This window comes from Nothoprocta perdicaria, unplaced genomic scaffold, assembly GCF_003342845.1.
Source record: "Nothoprocta perdicaria isolate Ctin4 unplaced genomic scaffold, notPer1 scaffold_57, whole genome shotgun sequence".
Taxonomy (NCBI): domain Eukaryota; kingdom Metazoa; phylum Chordata; class Aves; order Tinamiformes; family Tinamidae; genus Nothoprocta; species Nothoprocta perdicaria.
In genome coordinates, this window is record NW_020455832.1 from 2,888,173 (window position 1) to 2,904,660 (window position 16,488).

General features: G+C 44.3%; 1 protein-coding gene across 1 annotated transcript; it reads left to right on the forward strand.

Annotated features, from left to right (window-relative positions):
* Window positions 1-2,383: 2,383 nt before the first annotated feature.
* On the forward strand, window positions 2,384-16,380 carry MAP3K8 (mitogen-activated protein kinase kinase kinase 8). Its single transcript, XM_026048790.1, has 8 exons — window positions 2,384-2,514; window positions 3,496-3,856; window positions 6,481-6,645; window positions 7,710-7,971; window positions 9,677-9,783; window positions 13,396-13,548; window positions 14,167-14,413; window positions 15,993-16,380. Exons 1-8 carry the CDS (start codon window positions 2,480-2,482, stop codon window positions 16,118-16,120), a joined length of 1,458 nt encoding a protein of 485 aa, XP_025904575.1. The 5' UTR covers window positions 2,384-2,479; the 3' UTR covers window positions 16,121-16,380.
* The last annotated feature ends 108 nt before the right edge of the window (window positions 16,381-16,488 follow it).

The window sequence follows — 16,488 nt, forward strand, 5'->3', positions numbered from 1 at the left end:
CACAACTGCTGGCCAACTGCATGCAGTCAGCCCAGAAAATTATTGGATACAAGAAATCCTTATGTAGGTACGTGGTTGTGCTGAGCCAGTCTATGCATTTTTTTATTTTATTTTATTTTATTTTATTTTATTTTATTTTATTTTATTTTATTTTGTTTTATTTTTATTTTATTTTATTTTACTCTTGACACAGAAAAAACAGAAGCAAAACGAGTCGTGCTGGAGCTCAGAGGGATGAGCTCTGCAGTTAACCTCGTGCCCTCTAATGCAGCCTGTAAAGATATTTTTCAAGTAATGGTCTTCTCGGAAAAAGGCTTTTCAGGGCAAAGCTGCTCATGACGAGCGGAGAAGGAACCTCTTTGCGTGCCCGCGGCTCATGTGATGGTGTCGAAATAGGGACAGAGGTGGAGAAAGAATCTTGTGCTTTATCAACTGATTTAACTGCTTACTCTTCATTTTTTCCCCCGCACCCTGAAGCATTTTTGTTGGTGTTGTTTTTCATTAAAGATTTAAGTAAAACATAGTGGCATATATTCTTCAGTCACTTGGACTGTGTAGAGTGATTTAGGGCATTATTTAAGTGCGCAGAGCAGATAGTTTGTGCAGGAACCTAGGGAGGAAAGGGAGGATGAATTCACTGCTGTCCAATGGGCCATCTTTGCCAGTGGTGGAGTTGTAATCCRTAAGTTACTGCACAACTAAAAGAAAAAATCAGCTTTATAGAGCCTAGAAACTGTTCTCAGTACATAAACATGTAGTATTTGGAGTTTACTAGATACAGGAAAAATGAAGCCGTTTTCAAGCACTGACAGCATAAAACTGAGAGGAGGGTGKTTTTTTCTGGCTATGCAGAGCTTTGTGTGCGCCATACAACTGTTGGACATAGTAACGTGCTGCAGGTCTGGGACCTTCTGAGGAGCAGTGCAGAGCTGCAGTGTGTGGAAAGCTGCTTCTCCTCTGAACTGTGCAATTTGCTTATGCATGGGGAAAAAAAGCGAGTTGCTATAAGCTTGTCAGTGACTTGTCGATGTCCAGGAAGGACTAAAACTTCTGCAGGCTCGTACTGTTTTCCAAAAAGTCCCTGGGACTTGTTTCTAACTGACCTTACTCTTCATGTGCAGTCTCTTAGTTCCTCTTGTGACTGGACGGAGCGTTTCTTTCCCAACTCCCCCACCAAGTGAGCACCAAAAAGCAGTGAATAGGAGTCTTGCTATGAAGAAAGATAAAATCTCCTTTATAAAGGGTAAACACTCTCAGGCTGCTSCAGCAGCCTCTGCTAGAGCGTGAAGGTGGGATGCTGAAGAGCACCCTCGTGTTGTTCCTTGGTGTCTAGGTTGAAGATAAGCGCGTCCCTCCCCGCCACCCCACGTACAAGATGTGCTGCGTTGGCGCTGGTGACCGCGGGTTTTCTCTCTCGCGCTTCCCCAGTGTGCGGGTGTTGCTTGCTCGGCCCTGGGGCTCCGGGGAGGCTCCTTAGCCCAGGGTGCGCGGGAGGAAGGGGCGCCAGGAGCCGCGCCAGGGCTCGCGGAGGCCCCGCGCACCCCGGGGCACGCGGGGCTCCGGGGCACCCCAGGGCACGCGGGGCTCTGTGGCACGCGGGGCTCCGGGGCACCCCGGGGCACGCGGGGCTCTGTGGCACGCGGGGCGCGCGGGGCACCCGGCCCCGCCGCGGCCGCCGCTTTCCCGCCTCCCGCGCGGCGCTGCCCAGCCGGCCGCCTCGTTTCGCTCCGTTTTCTTGGACGTGCGAGCTGACGTAAGTGCTCTCCACGCCGTGGGAAAGGCGCGCCGCGAGGCGGCCGCGGCCTCGCGGGAGGGCGAGGGAGATAAGGATCAGAGCCGGGGACGGCGCCTCGGTAAAAGGCGCCGCTTCGGGCGCCCGGGCACTGGCGCTGCTGCTTGTCCTGGAGATACGTAGGTTGTGCTTCGGTCTTTTTATCTCCTCCTTCCTTTTTTTTTTTTCCCCCCTTAATTCTTTTTTTTTTCATTTTGCTGTCTCTTGCCCAAAAGAGGTGTTCGCAGTGGATTATGAAAATGGGAAATGAGAGCTCTGTAAATAGGATGAGTTTCACCYACTTCTGCTAGAGGAGGAGATTCTTCTTCGTCGCTTGCAAGACATCAGGCAGAAGGAATAAAGTTCAGAAGCTTGCTTTTTTGTTCAGAAGCTTATTTTTTTGGTACTACTTGGAAAACCAGATGATCGTGTAGCAGCTTGAGTCTTGTTTGAGCTGTCCTTTTTGCTTCCTGCAAAAATCCCCTGTTATCCCGGCATTGTGATTACTGGTTTTTCTTTCCACGAAGCCTGTGAAGCAAATGATCATACGAGTAGAGACGAGTCCATCTGCTCGAGCACCTCTGCCACTGCCTCACTTTGTTTTGCTTTTTTAATAGACTGCTACAGCACTCTGTGAAGTTACCATCAGCTGCTGAATACAGATGCAAGATACGTGACAACTTGAGGGACTATCTTGAGGCATTTTTGATGTTTTTGTGTGATGTAACCAGAGTAAATATAAGGTAAGCATTCCTTGGAATTTGCATGTTGAAAGCTATTCGTATAAGTATTTTAATGACTTTTTTWAATGACATATGTATTTTTTAACATGAATGTGAAAACTCCCTGGCTCATGTTAGGAGTCTGGGATGGGTGGGGATGGCCTGGGACAAGGAATCCAGTTTGCAGCCATTAAAGCTCCCTTTAGTAAAATGCCCAGAATTTATCTTAAAAGTTACTGCTTGAAATAGTAAAGGCAGAACAAGCTGGTGGGAACTGCTACAAAGGCTCATTGCTCTTATGATAAATCAGTTCCTGATTTTCTTCTTTAGTGGATGAAAATTTCTGTTGAAATCCTGTTCTGGATGATAATGATGCCCCCAAATGGGTGGTTTGTTTCGGTTGGTGTCTTCCTCGTGCATTGTACAGTGATACTAGGTGTTGCTTTTTGCTGCTCTAATGCTCTTGCTCCACGACTTTCTCTTCTTTGTGGACACATCGCATAAGTTGCTGAAGGACTTCTGGGGCTAAACTTGTGCAAAACACCTCTCCATTTCAAAATCATGAATCCACTCTTATATATGTGTGTGTTTGTGTGTGTATATATTATATATATATATATATTTGTCCTATTGTATTGCTTTCTATATAGTCTCACCTGTATGATGGATAATTCCTCATTTTTGCATAACCTAGCAAAATATGACTAGTTCATGCTTCCTTCCTATGCCAGCACCTCTGATGAAAATCTTTAATAATAAAAAAATCAAGAGTGAATGATTGGGAATGTCCACTAAGAACTTTCAATCAGAATTCCTCTAATAAAGACCTCTTTTTTTTTTCTGTCTCCTCTTCCCCCAGCTTACTAATTATGCCTTTTTTCTTCATGATAATACAACATAGTCGGTTTAAATTTAACTATATAATGATGAGCATTCATTCATGCTTTGCTGGGACAACTTTAGATGAAGAAATTTCAGGTTTATTTGCTTCTTTTTTTTCAGGAGTGGTTTTGCAAAGTGGACAGTAATGGAGTATATGAGCACTGGTAGTGATAGCAAAGAGGAAATTGAGTTGTTGCTAACCAATTTAAATATGTCTGAGGTGATAAACATTATGGAAAACCTTTACCCAGAGGGAGACCTTGCAGTTTATGAAGACAGCATAATTGCAATGTGTGAAGAGACAAATCAAAATGAAGAACGTGCCGAATCTCTGCTGTTTTGTGAAAGGGAAGTTTCGCTGATGTCATGTGTCAAATATGGGACTGTGGAAGACTTGCTTGCTTTTGCAAATCAGGTGTCTAACACTGCGAAACAGTGCAAAGGATGTCGACAGCAAGAGTCTGGAATCCTCTTGAATATGGTACGTCTCTTGTTTTTAAAAACTTTTTGAAAGTTATTTATTTTGAGTTGATTTAGKGGTTGCTGAATCTAAGATCAGCCTCAGGGGTCACAGTCCGAACCTYGCTCCCTGGAGGAGCATGAGGCTGGAGGGCATCTCTGAGGCTGGCAAGTCTTGCCCCAGTAATCCCATGGGAAATAGGTCTTCCGTTCGGAAAGGTCCGCAGTGCGTTTGCCTCTCAGTGTCCCTGAGGATTAGGAGACACAGTCCAGCATTGCAGGCATGCTTGAGACACACAGGAGAAGAGAAGAAGCCAGAGCTCTCATGTCATGCAGGAAGGTCTGGGGAGATGCTAAGGGTTGTGTCCATGCAATAATGGAGTCCTTTATGCAAAATTCCCGAGTAAATGTTTAGGATCTGTTTTACTAGGACTGCTGAATTCGCTCACTCTCTGGTCAAAATGTAAAAAGTGGTAATACAAAGAGAAATGACATATACTATCAACTCTGACTCTCAAAATTACTATATTATATAACATACATTGCAACATACTAGCATAGTTATGTTGAGATATGGTTGGTTTTTTTCCAAAATATTTTGCATTCTACAAGCATCTGTAGAAATTAATGCCACTGCAGTCCTATTAAAAATCAGTTGTTTTAGAAACAAAACATCATGATATGGAAGTTTGTGTTAAAACCTTCTTGAAGCTTTAGTTTCTTAATATATTCTAAATCTATTATCTTAGAAACCTTCTATGCAATATGATTTTTATATGAGTATTGKTACCTTATTAACCTTACTGTTTACTCAAATGTGAAATATGAGAGTGTTGTTTTATTCTGACTTGCAGGGAGTATTGCAGTGTTGCAAAACAGCCACTTTTTAAACTCTGTAACGCTGAAGTGACARTTACTAACATTAAATGCTTTCCATACTTGGGGCAGACACTGTTCTACATACTCGTGGTTGTTTTGCTTGCATACTGCCTCTGTGGATGCATGCAACTGGTATGAACCAGGTGTTATTAGATGCACGTGACCCATTGGGCAACTGAGGATTGGAGGCAGGGCACCAGCACTGTAAATATCTGTAGCTTTTATTTGGGATCCAGCATGTGTTTCTTATTGCCTGATGACCCCACTGAGCAGGCTGCAGCTCATGTCTGAAGGATGCTTSGACACACCAGCTGTATTTAGTAGAAATTAAGTTGGGAGATGCTCTCCAGCCACCAATGAGCATTTGCTTTCCCAACACTAGGAGCTTTTAGGCTAGAAACTGCTCCAAGAGAAACCTCATGAGATGTGAGCAGAGTGACATTGGGGGCTCTTTTTCACTCTGCAATCTGTTCAAGTCAGTACATATCATTTTCTAAATGGTTCAGTCTATATCATTTTCTAAATGGTTCAGCTGCTCTCAGCCCTTTGAGACACAGAGGTTTGCGGGAAAGATGCACAGGTTGTTACAGGCTTCACCTGGGCTCTGGTCATGAGATGGGAGGCTCGTTCTGCAAGTCTTGGCAAAATACTTTTACTAGAAATACAGCACCCCCCCAGGCTCTTGACAGTTTAGAGTTCCCGAGAAATAACTTTCTTATTTGGATATCACTCACAAATGACACTTCTAGTTGTCAAATGTTTTCCTAATTGAAAAATGTGAAGGTAATTAAAGCACAAGGAGATTATGTGCATGACCTCTTATGCACATAGAAACCTAAAAACAGCAATTAAACCGTCTAATATTAGGAAGCAGCTGAAGAAGTGGACTGGGAAGACCCAGAATTATAAACATCCTGATCTGTATTTATGTATCTTATAGTAAAGATTTTTGATAGAGTAGCAGTAAACAAGCTAAGAGTATTAGGGATACTGGTAATACTGTGTTTCTGTGAAGTAGTTAGAAACACAATTGCAAGAAATGTTATTCCCATAATTTTATATGAGGTAAGTTATTAAACCTAAAGCAGTGGTAACTGGCAGAGTTTGGTTTCTCTCTGCAATGCACGGAGGGCAGGGGCTGTTTTGKTGCTCCAAATTGCTTTGTGGAGGAGCCTGTGGGCACTACAGAGACCTGAGCTCCTCACACTGTCTGCCTGGGGCAGCAGGCACTGCGACTCCTGCCCTTCTCCCGAGCTCGGTGCAGCAGGGTGCTGGGGAAACCCAAGCAGACCCCTTGGGCAGCAGAACGCGGCTACGAGATGGACAGCCCCAGGAGCACCTGCGGTGTTGGGAAATGCTGAAACTCTTGCTCACATGGTGCCCGATAGCCTGTGACTAACAGGCATGTGGCCTAACAAGTTAGCAGATTACAGGAAGAACAAACATGTGCAGGTAAACCTAATAACAAGAGGTGGGGAATTTCATTAGCCCTGCTGCTGTTGTTGTTGTTTCAAGACAATTAATTGCAACTTACACTCGGCCAGCTAAGTCACTGCAGAGAAACGTGGATGCCTGTGCCCTGAATGGAGGCCCCACCTCACATGCTGTTCCCATTTGCTGTTTCTAAATGAAGACCGCTGGCCAGAGCACGTGCATCGGGCACGTAGAGGAGTGATTCTTCTTTTTCACTATGTGTATCAAATTAGCATGGAAGGAGCTTTAGCTTCATTGTGTTCAATGTCTTGTTTTTCCCTTTCTGCTTTATAGATTACACCCAAGAATGGGCGCTATCAAATTGACTCCGATGTGCTGCTTTTTCCATGGAAGCTGACCTACCGGAATATCGGCTCTGACTTTATTCCTCGGGGAGCTTTTGGGAAGGTGTATCTAGCCCAAGACAGAGAAACCAAAAAACGAATGGCATGCAAGCTGGTATGTTAGTTCAGTGCCTTTATCTCTGTGCAAACATAGCGCACACGGCGAGCTTTGGAAATTGTCAACTCTGAATTCTGTCGTTAGCTGATTATCACTGTGGCTTTATTGGCCAACCACAGCCAGTAAAGGGAGGAAAAATGTGCTACAATTAATACTTAATTAGCAGTGCTTTGTATTCCACCACATGGGAGCAAGTATTTGCTTTACTTCTGTACAAAACAGCTGGAGGAGGCAGCTGCAGGTCCCTTTCCTCCTGCACCAGCACATCCACGTGGATGTGGGCATATCCACAGATGTGACGTGCTGCTCCTGCTTACCACAGCACAGAGTTAAAGCTCCCTCATGCTAGGAGTACAAACAGTATTTCTCATTACTTTTATGGTATTAAACTCTTACCTGGTCACAACCACAAGTCTGAGGGGAAGGAAATAGGAAGCACGGTCAGTAGCCTTTCTGCCTGCAAGCAAACGCTGCCTGCTCTTGATCTATTTTCCACCAGCACTTTTTAAAGAAACACAGTAATACCGAGTGCTTCCTTGAAAAGCAAACTTCACGTAGCCCATAAAGCAGCGTGGATCAGGATTTAACTAAGGCTGCCCAAGGTCCTGAGCACAGTCTGCAGAGCCCGCTCTGTGCTGAGGGTTTCTTTACTGCAAGTTGTTCCACGTGCCAGACGTGTGCGGTGCTCTCGCCGAGCAGATGAGACACCCAAAGCTCACTGGAAAAGCACTGGGATTTTTTAATCCCTCACCGGGAAGTTTGCACAGAGCTTTTGCGTAACCACCAGATTTTGACGGGAATAGCAGTTGCTACATTGCTTTTTCTGGAAGACTGCACTTTTTCTTCAGGCAAGATTCCAGAACCTCTCCCAACTTTAAACAGGATGTATCTGAACTCAAAAGGAAGGACTAGTCACAGGATCAAAATTAAGCTTCATATTTTAACATGTGGATAGAGGTGCTTTGCTTCCTTATCCCATTTCAGCATATAGGAAAACTAGTATTAGTGCAAACAACCTGTTTTTGGAGTTGCTTTCATGTGGGTTTGTTTCAATGTCGTAGGTCCCAGTGGAGCAGTTCAAACCGTCAGATGTTGAAATACAGGCCTGTTTCCGTCACGAAAACATTGCTGAATTATACGGTGCTGTTCTGTGGGACGAGACTATCCATCTGTTTATGGAAGCTGGAGAGGGAGGATCTGTCATGGAAAAGCTGGAGAGCTGCGGGCCCATGAGAGAGTTTGAAATCATCTGGGTGACAAAACATATCTTGAAAGGACTTGACTTTCTCCACTCCAAGAGGATTATCCACCACGATATCAAACGTACGTTTGTTTTATTCCCAGTGTGTCCCACGTTAGGCTGGAGCTCCGGGAGTGGTCCTGGCACTGCTATAGGTGGCACATGGGGAGGATGGATGGGGGAGTTGGATGGGAAGCTGTTAAATCATGAGGTGTTTTAGTGCTGGTAGGAGGAACCTGGCCTAAATGGCACTGAAGTTTGCAGCAGCATATCCACTTGCTTGGGAGAGCTAGAATCAGCCTGGGGTGTTTCCACCCATGCCAGAAGCAAGAATTGGTGGAGGCTGAATTGCTTCAACAGAGCTGGCCCTGTTAGAGGTTTCAGGCTCCTCCTGCTTCCCAGACTGGAGCTGGAGCCAAGCACCATTTCAGATGCACAGCAGGACCTGCTGCCTTTCTGACAGTAGTCCCCTCTACATCATCTTGCACGAGGTGGTTAAAATTCGTATCTTCAAAGTTACGCCCAAAATTACAAATATAATTTTGTAGCACCTGGAGAACAAACTCRTAAGTAGACAAGTACCTGAAAGATTATTTTGGAAAACAGGACAGCTGAAATCAAAGCGTGTTTTCTTTCCTCTGTAATGGTCATGGTGGGCATGATGTTGCATGTTATCTTCTTGTTCACTTTTAGAAGAAAACATTTTTTGCTAATATATTTGTATTTTTAAGTGTAAAAGTTATTTTTTTCTACMTGTATCGATACAACTAGACTGTAGAATGAAACTGAATGTGAAAATATTTAAATAGGGACTTTAAAAAAAAAAAAATTCCCAAGGAAAAGTTTATAAAACTTATTAATATCTATCAAGGCAGAAAATGATCCAACTCCACAGTCTTCTTGGGATGAAATGTTGTATTTTTGTTGCATAACTTGGAGACTTCATTTATGCATGGCTTCCAGGACAGCAAACATTCACATTTCTCAAGGCTTACATGGAGCATTAGCTTTATAAATCTTGGACTGGACAGAAAGCCTGTGAGCACAGAGCTGTGCTTTATGCAGAGATTTATGAAGGAAAACAAACTAAGCTCCTAGTTATTGCTGGGACTCAATGGGAGTTTGGAAGTCCCAGTGTTTATTACTTGCACAGCTCTAGTCCAGCTCCTGCCTTTACACTGAGCCACAGTTGCTGATCTGTGCAAGACACTCATGTGGGAGCTGTGGAGAGCCTGGAGTTCTTGTTTAATTTTGTCTTTGTTTAAATTATCAATATAAAGAAGTCTTTTGGTGACCAAGAATTACACTTGCTGGTAGCAAGACCTGTGCAGCGTGCTGGCAGCCTTGGAGACCATGAAGGAACACTGTAGCCAAGAAGGGCTACATGTGCAGTGGGAAAGAGTCTGCCAGTTTTCCAGCTTCCTCTCCTATTCTCAGAGCATTTTTTTTCCTGAAGAGGCATTTTATTTTATTTTATTTTATTTTATTTTATTTTATTTTATTTTATTTTATTTTATTTTATTTTATTTTATTTTATTTTTTGTTAATTAGGAAACTGGAACAATTACTGGTTCTCCTTTTATCCAAGCCAGGTCAGTTTGATATCTAAGATATCATTTGTATAGAATGATTGTATTTGCTTTAGGGATGCATTGAGCTGACCTCCCATTTCAGACTAACAACTAAATGAAATAGTCATGTTTCTAAACATGTTTCATGTTCTAAAAAAAAAAAAAATTCTCAGGAGGCCAGAAGCTAAAATACTGTCATTTTTTGCTTTTCTTTTAGCAAGCAACATTGTCTTTATGTCAACTAAGGCTGTTTTGGTGGATTTTGGCCTAAGCGTTCAAATGACTGAAGACATTTACTATCCCAAAGACCTTAGAGGAACAGAGGTAAGAAACTGGAGAGACCTCACTAAAATTACTGTGATGCTCAGACCCAAATTTGGAGCTAAAAGCTAGATGCTTGGGCAGAAGGGTTTTCTAATAATTTATTTTAATGTTTAACTTTTTGATCACCTCAGATTTTAATTTTCCACTTGCTGAATGGTGATTCGGGTGTTACATTTGGAGAGCTGTCCTACCTTCTCAGCAGTCCCATGTATTAGTGACGATGACATCTGAAGTCAAGGGGGAAACTGGGATCCTCTCAAGGCAAAGGCAGGAGYGGCGCTGCGAGGAGAGCGGTTTGCAGGGAAGCAGCTGCTGGCTGAAGTCTCTCCTGCCAAAACTGAGGAGGTTTTTTTGCTCTCTCTGTTAGAGTTTTCTTACAAAACCAGGAGCTTGGGCTCCCAGATATGGGCTTGGATAACCAATTTGTTATAGTAATTTGGCTCCTCCTTTGAATCCATGGAAATTGCAGACTTGGGGGTTTGTCCCTTAGCATCTCTAAGCTCTGCTTCCCATCTATATGCAACCCTGCTGCCCTGTGGAGGCTGTGTCCTGTGGAGGCTGTGTCCTGTGCAGCTGATGATGGTGGGGAGGGCCGTGGTGCAGAGTCCCCACACGCCACTGGGGCTGCTCTCCTGCAAAGGGTTTTCCAGGCTGGAGATGCAGCAATTAGCTTGGCTCGCTGCTGCACCATGGGCCTCTGCTCTCTTTTGCTAGCGGAGGTTGGTGACAGGAAACAGTTGAGATGCTGGCACTTAACATCTTGATAGTCTTGCACAATGTGGGCATGTGTTTGGGGGTGATAAACTAATAACTAACAAGATAACATTTTGTTCCTTAAAAGGGTAGGGTAAATTAGGGTTTTGCAGAATGTCTGGCTTGTTCCTTTGCTGGGTTTTAAGATTTTGAGGAAAACATTTGAGCATTTGTTTTCACTGGCTTTCCAGGCAGAGGAGGAGAGAACTCAGACTGCTCACCGTGCTCGCTGTAGCAGTGCTCTCTGGCACTTCACTTGTGCTGTTTTTATGTGCTGTTAATGAGAATAAGCAAAAYTATGGGAATGAGATGGAAACCCTGGCAGGGAATTTCCCAAGGTTGGAGATGTGTGTAAGTTTCCAGGAAAGAAAATTTCCAGGTTTATGGAGTGGACTAACGATGATCTATCATTGGCTTTTGRAGGGTAGGCAAAGGTCATGTAGGAGAGAGCAAACACACTGGAATTGCAAAACACACTGGTTGTCATTTAGCAGGAGGAAAATGACTCGGTGCTGTTGAGTGCCTACAGTCATGTCCTCATGGGCAGTTCACACAACCCTAAAGGTTTGGGTAGGGGGTGTTGCCCTCTGGGGACAGGGATGGTGCAGAGAGGTAGTTAAATCCCAGTGTTTGCACTCCTGTATTTTTACTGCACCATCCTGACTCAGGAATAGTGTTGTGGAGAGAGGACTGGGAAAGGAGATTCTCAGATGTTGTTTGAAGACTTAGAGGAACACTTAGGGAAACATGCAGGCTACACTATAGGTTTTTCTGTTCAGAAGCAGAGTCTCATACCGTGTTCCCTTCTGGACATCTTCCTCTCCACAGTGCCTGCATGTGCCTTTTGGAGAGTCTGATCTACCCACCTAGATGTGTCTTATTAGTCTTTGTAGCACTCTCTCTCTCTCTTGATTTCTCCAAGTGAGATAGCAGCTGCTGAGCCAAGGTCCTCCGAGCTCTGCATCCTGCCTTGTGCAGCCTGGGCAAGTGGCAGGACTGCCCAGCAGTCCCATGAAATGTCTGGTTGTCTCCTCTCTGATGCTGCCTGGCATGGGTTTCCGTGAAGGAAACGACAGTAGAAGTTACCTGTCTCCTCTGCTTGTTCTCCTTCCTTGGAGAGTTCAGGGTTTCCATTCACCCCTGCAGCAAGGAAAGGCTGAGTGTGGAGAATCTGCTTTGCCCTTATGAAGAGGAACAGGGTGCAGTGCTGGGCAGAGTGATTGAAGGATGGTTAAATTTTTTAGTTTGCGCAATATGAAAGAGCTGGGTTTTCTGAACAGCACATGTACAGTGCACACAGTGCAGAAACGATGCTTGTGATGAAAGTGCTCGGCAGGAAATGCTTTTTCGAGGCATTTCCTACACTTTCTGTTATGCTTTTGCCACTGACAAAATRCGTAAGCTTCCGTTACCGATGCTGCAGGGGAAAAAGTTGCCCGCTGAGGTTAACCAAGTATTGAGGGCATGATTATATTCCAAAGAGCTAAACTAGCACAACAGGAAAAAAACCCTAATTTTTAGCTGTGATGGTGTCTCCGGTCTGGCTGGTAGAAAAGGGCTGGTGGCAGCAGAAGGGGAAGGAAGATGCAGGAGGCAGCCGGGCTGCCTGTTGAGGAAGCAGCACAGCCCAAGGTGAGTCTGCACCCAGCTGGAGGCACAGCTTCGGTGCTCTTCATTTCTCCTCCTGTGCAATCAAGGTGTAGCTTGAGTGTTTTCCACAGTTTGGCTGGAACTCCAGGCACCTTCTTGTTTCATTGTTTTTCTTCAAAAAGGCAGCTCTTTTTTCTCTATATAGTGACTTTCACGGCAGGTGCATTGTGTACACTAATTACGTTTACAAAAGGTAGAAATTCCCTTCTTTGCACACACGGCAGGTGCGGCCAGACCTTCTGTATCTTAACTGTGAGGAAGCCAGCAGATTGGGGCAACCAGCAGATGCAGCTTCTGCTGAACCCGCCTCTTTGAACTTCTAGTTGCAGATGTGATGTGTGATTTACTGGGAAATAGCGCTTGGAATTTGCACGAGCTCCAACGAGCCACAGCTGCTCTCAATCCGTAGTAATAAGTATTCAGACGATGTGGTGATGATTTAACTTCCGCCCTTGTCTTAATCAATGGTTTCTAATGCGATTCCTCGTGGCAGGAATTGATCTGATYGTAGTTCTGCATGGATCCTCTCAAGGCAAATCGGCTGAGGGAAAAGTAGAAGCCAGAAGCAAACAGGGTGGTTTGCTAACTCCGCGTGCCAACGTGGTGTTGAAACCTCCTGCTTTGGCAGGGGTTGCRGTGGTGCCGTCCAGGCGGTTTCTGCCAGCAGCAGGGAGTGTCTCCTGCATCCCGTCCGTCTGGTTCCCTTCGGCCTGAGCGCGGAGCTGCCGGGGAATTGCCTTGAACAACTCCTCCAGGACCGGGCAAATCTGGCCTTCRGTGAAGTGTTTGGATGGAAGCCGTAGCTTGGCTTAGACAATACTGGAATTTCTGGTCAAAGAAAGGGTGGGAGAGGGGCATTTGCCTTAATAGCTATTTTGGGAATATCCTAGTGGGAAGGGAACACAGGAAGACTTTAGAGACCTRGTTTTGGGCATATGTCCTGCCTGAGCCCTGCCTTGTGCCTCATTTCCCCATTTCCTGGGATTGTGCCCAGATGTGCAGTGTATTGGATATCAGGGGCAGAGGGGGAGAGCAAGAGGACAGAGGGATGTTGCTCTGTCACTTCTTCCACTGTGTGACAGTGAACGTAACGGATTTCTCCCTTTGGATGGGACATTCTCCGCTCACAGGAGGCGGTGGCAACTCCTTGCTTACTGTTCCCCACTGTGGACTGATCTTTATTTTCTCTTTTCTGGTTGTTCTTTGCAGATTTACATGAGCCCTGAAGTCATTCTCTGCAGGGGCCATACGACAAAAGCTGACATCTACAGCATGGGAGCTACTATTATCCACATGCAAACCGGCATCCCGCCCTGGGTGAACAGATACCCTCGCTCCGCGTATCCGTCCTACCTCTACATTGTAAGTGTCCTTAGAAATGCCAGGGCCAGCGTCAGCTGAAGGGTTTCCTGTACTCTTGGGAAAGCTCCAGTCTTATAAAACGCTATCAAAATATGCCTCAGAGAGATTATATCATCTTTTTTTTTTGCTTTAGGGGAAGGAGGGAAGAAGTGTTTTTGATCATTTAGGAGAAGACAGAGCTGAGTTGAGCTGGAGTCAGCTGTGTGGTTTGCATTACAGTTTACAGGCCCTGGTTTTCTTAAGGAATAGGATTAGAATAGTGTGAAACCTGRTTGTAAGGAGCTCATGTGTCCTCTGCACTTCTGTTTTGCTTAGTAGTTACAGGTTAAAAAACAGAGCCAGGTAGATTTGTGTCCCTGCTTTATCCAGAATTGTGCAGAAATCTGGTGAATCACATTGCAGAAGGCTTTAGACGTGCCTGGAGTTGCTCCAAGTTTTAAAACCTATGATAAAATCTGATTTCAAAACTGGATTTTGCTCAGTCCCATGTTGACTTGTGATTGAACAGCCCTGCTTAGAAAGGTGGGGAATTTCCAGACCACAAACGTGATTATCCATGACTTCCTCTCCCGTTGCTCCTGGAATAGTTGTTTCAGGGCTTCGTTTTTATGCCAACAGATACACAAGCAAGCTCCCCCCTTGGAGGACATTGCTGAAGACTGCAGTACTTCCATGAGGGAGCTGCTGGAGGCAGCGCTGGAGAGGAACCCGAATCACAGGCTGTCTGCTGCAGAGCTGCTGAAGCACGAGGCGCTGCACCCGCCGCCCGAGGAGCAGCCGCGCTGCCAGAGCCTGGACTCGGCGCTCTTCGAGAGAAAGAGGCTCCTCACCAGGAAGGAGCTGCAGCTGCCAGAGAACATTACAGGTAATGGAGGCGGCCTTACCGGCTGTGCACTTTTTTTTAAGTCTTGCTTCACGTCAAAATTTAACTTGGCCAAGATTTTAGAAACAAACTAGACGCAAGAAGCTGCTGGAAAGGAAGCAGGAAAAATCTCGGTTTGATGTGACCCGACCCAGAGCTCATTCGGTGTTGTGCAACCCCCCTGCTGACTTCAGCAGGACAAGAACTAGGCCTGGGTTCTGCAGCTAGAGGAGCATTGGCTCACAAGGAGGAGGAGAAAAAGAAAGGCAGGTAGACAGGGCAGTTCTTTATGAAGTATAGGTTGCTGTCCCAAAATGGCCTTGTTTTCTCAGTACTAACACTTTTATTATAAACATTGGTTTGCTTTTTTTTTTTTTTTTTTTAAAAAAAGGCCCCAAGAACTACTGGCACAAGCAACAAAACCATTGCTTTTTGCTTCCCTAAAAGCAAACAAACAAATAAAACACCTAATTGTAATGAATCTGAATGTAAAACACAAGCCATTTGTCTTAAAAATCATTGTAGGATAGAACACAGGTGTCTTGTGCATTAGTAAGTTATAAAACCTCCGTGTTTCTCCAGATAATATCAAGCCCAGGGGAATTTCATGACAGCAACTTGCTGACAGGCTTCAAAATTCTTTTCTCCTGCAGTTTGTTGGGAGCACCTTGGCAAGTGGCATCTAAAAACAGACCCCAGACAAGTGGTTTATTTGAATATGATAACTGATAACTGATTTGAAAAGATACCTATGCAAAATCCTGGGTGCTCTAGTGCATACTTGCGGTTGCAGTTGCAATGAAACCACTTAACATCTAAACTGCTCTAAATGCCCTTGCCCATAATGACATTGCTCTTAGTTTTTTGCCTTGGGCACACAGTCCTTTGACCAGCACAGGCTGTCTGAATCAATTCCTCTGAAAATGAAAGAATATTTGACCATTAAACTGGAACTTGAATGTAGGTGTCTGAGATTTCAGCACTCTCATTATACAAGTATTCAGGGGAGTTCTGCAGTTGCAAAGGTTTCCTCAGAGCTCTGATGYTGCTTACATTCATTTGCAAGAAAAAATATTTGAGACTAGCAGTGTCAGATTTGTTCTGTAGTGTCACATCCATTGACATAAAGGGGATATCTTTTGTCTAGATGAAAATTCCCCCAACATGAAGGGGAACTCTCTGCTGGCAGAGAGCTAGCGGGGCTTTTTTCTTTTCTTTCTCTTTTTGCTTGTACCAAACTCTCCTTTGGCACTCTGGCTCAGTGGATGAGGCAGCTCTGTGTAAGTGTCCCAGATAACGAAGAGGGCTTTTTGTGTATTTTTTTTTTTAAATATCAAACAGTCTTTGTTGTTTTCACTAGAGAGCTGCAGTTGTGTTTTTCTTGCCTGGAGTTATGACTTGATGTAGAAATTTTACGTCTTATGTAAGAAGTTTATATCATGTTTTCCTTAAAAATGAAATTTTCCAAACCACAGATAGATAAAAGCAAATAGGAAGCCAGTTATCCCCCCCAAAGTCTGCAATTATTAAACCAAATAAATGTAGCTACTTGTGCAATAATGATGTCCTTCTTCTTTTTTAGATTCCTCATTGTGTACAGGGAGCACGGATGAGTCGGACCTGCTAAAGAGGCAAAGATCCCTTTACATAGATCTTGGAGCTCTAGCTGGTTACTTCAATATTGTTAGGGGACCACCAGCATTAGACTAAGACTGACTCTGTAACGGTTTATGTCTGCAGGTCAGAAATGGACCTCTACCTCTTAAAACTGGATTTTAAGACTTGATTTTCCAATTTGTACATAAAAATATTGTCATTGTAGTCTGTAAAATGTGAATAGTTTTTAAATGCACAGGTGACTAAGCTAAACCCTTTGGGGCTTTGATAAGCTGAACCYAAGCAACGATGTTCGTGTGTCTGCTGGGATCAACAAGAAGGCAGAAGGAACAGTGCTGGGAATATCTTAATCTGGGGAATCTTCCTTTGCTCGGCTTGCACTTTTGTAAGATTTATGATATATGCTTGCAACTATTGCCCTCAAAAAAAAAAAAAAAAAAAAAGAAGACATAAAACTTTTG

Bases quoted from the DNA above. Each gene is read 5' to 3' on its own strand.
- MAP3K8 (XM_026048790.1), top strand. From the start codon at position 2,480: ATGTTTTTGTGTGATGTAACCAGAGTAAATATAAG. The intron at 2,515-3,495 runs GTAAGCATTCCT...CTTTTTTTTCAG, and splicing joins GTAACCAGAGTAAATATAAG to GAGTGGTTTTGCAAAGTGGA. The intron at 3,857-6,480 runs GTACGTCTCTTG...TCTGCTTTATAG, and splicing joins CTGGAATCCTCTTGAATATG to ATTACACCCAAGAATGGGCG.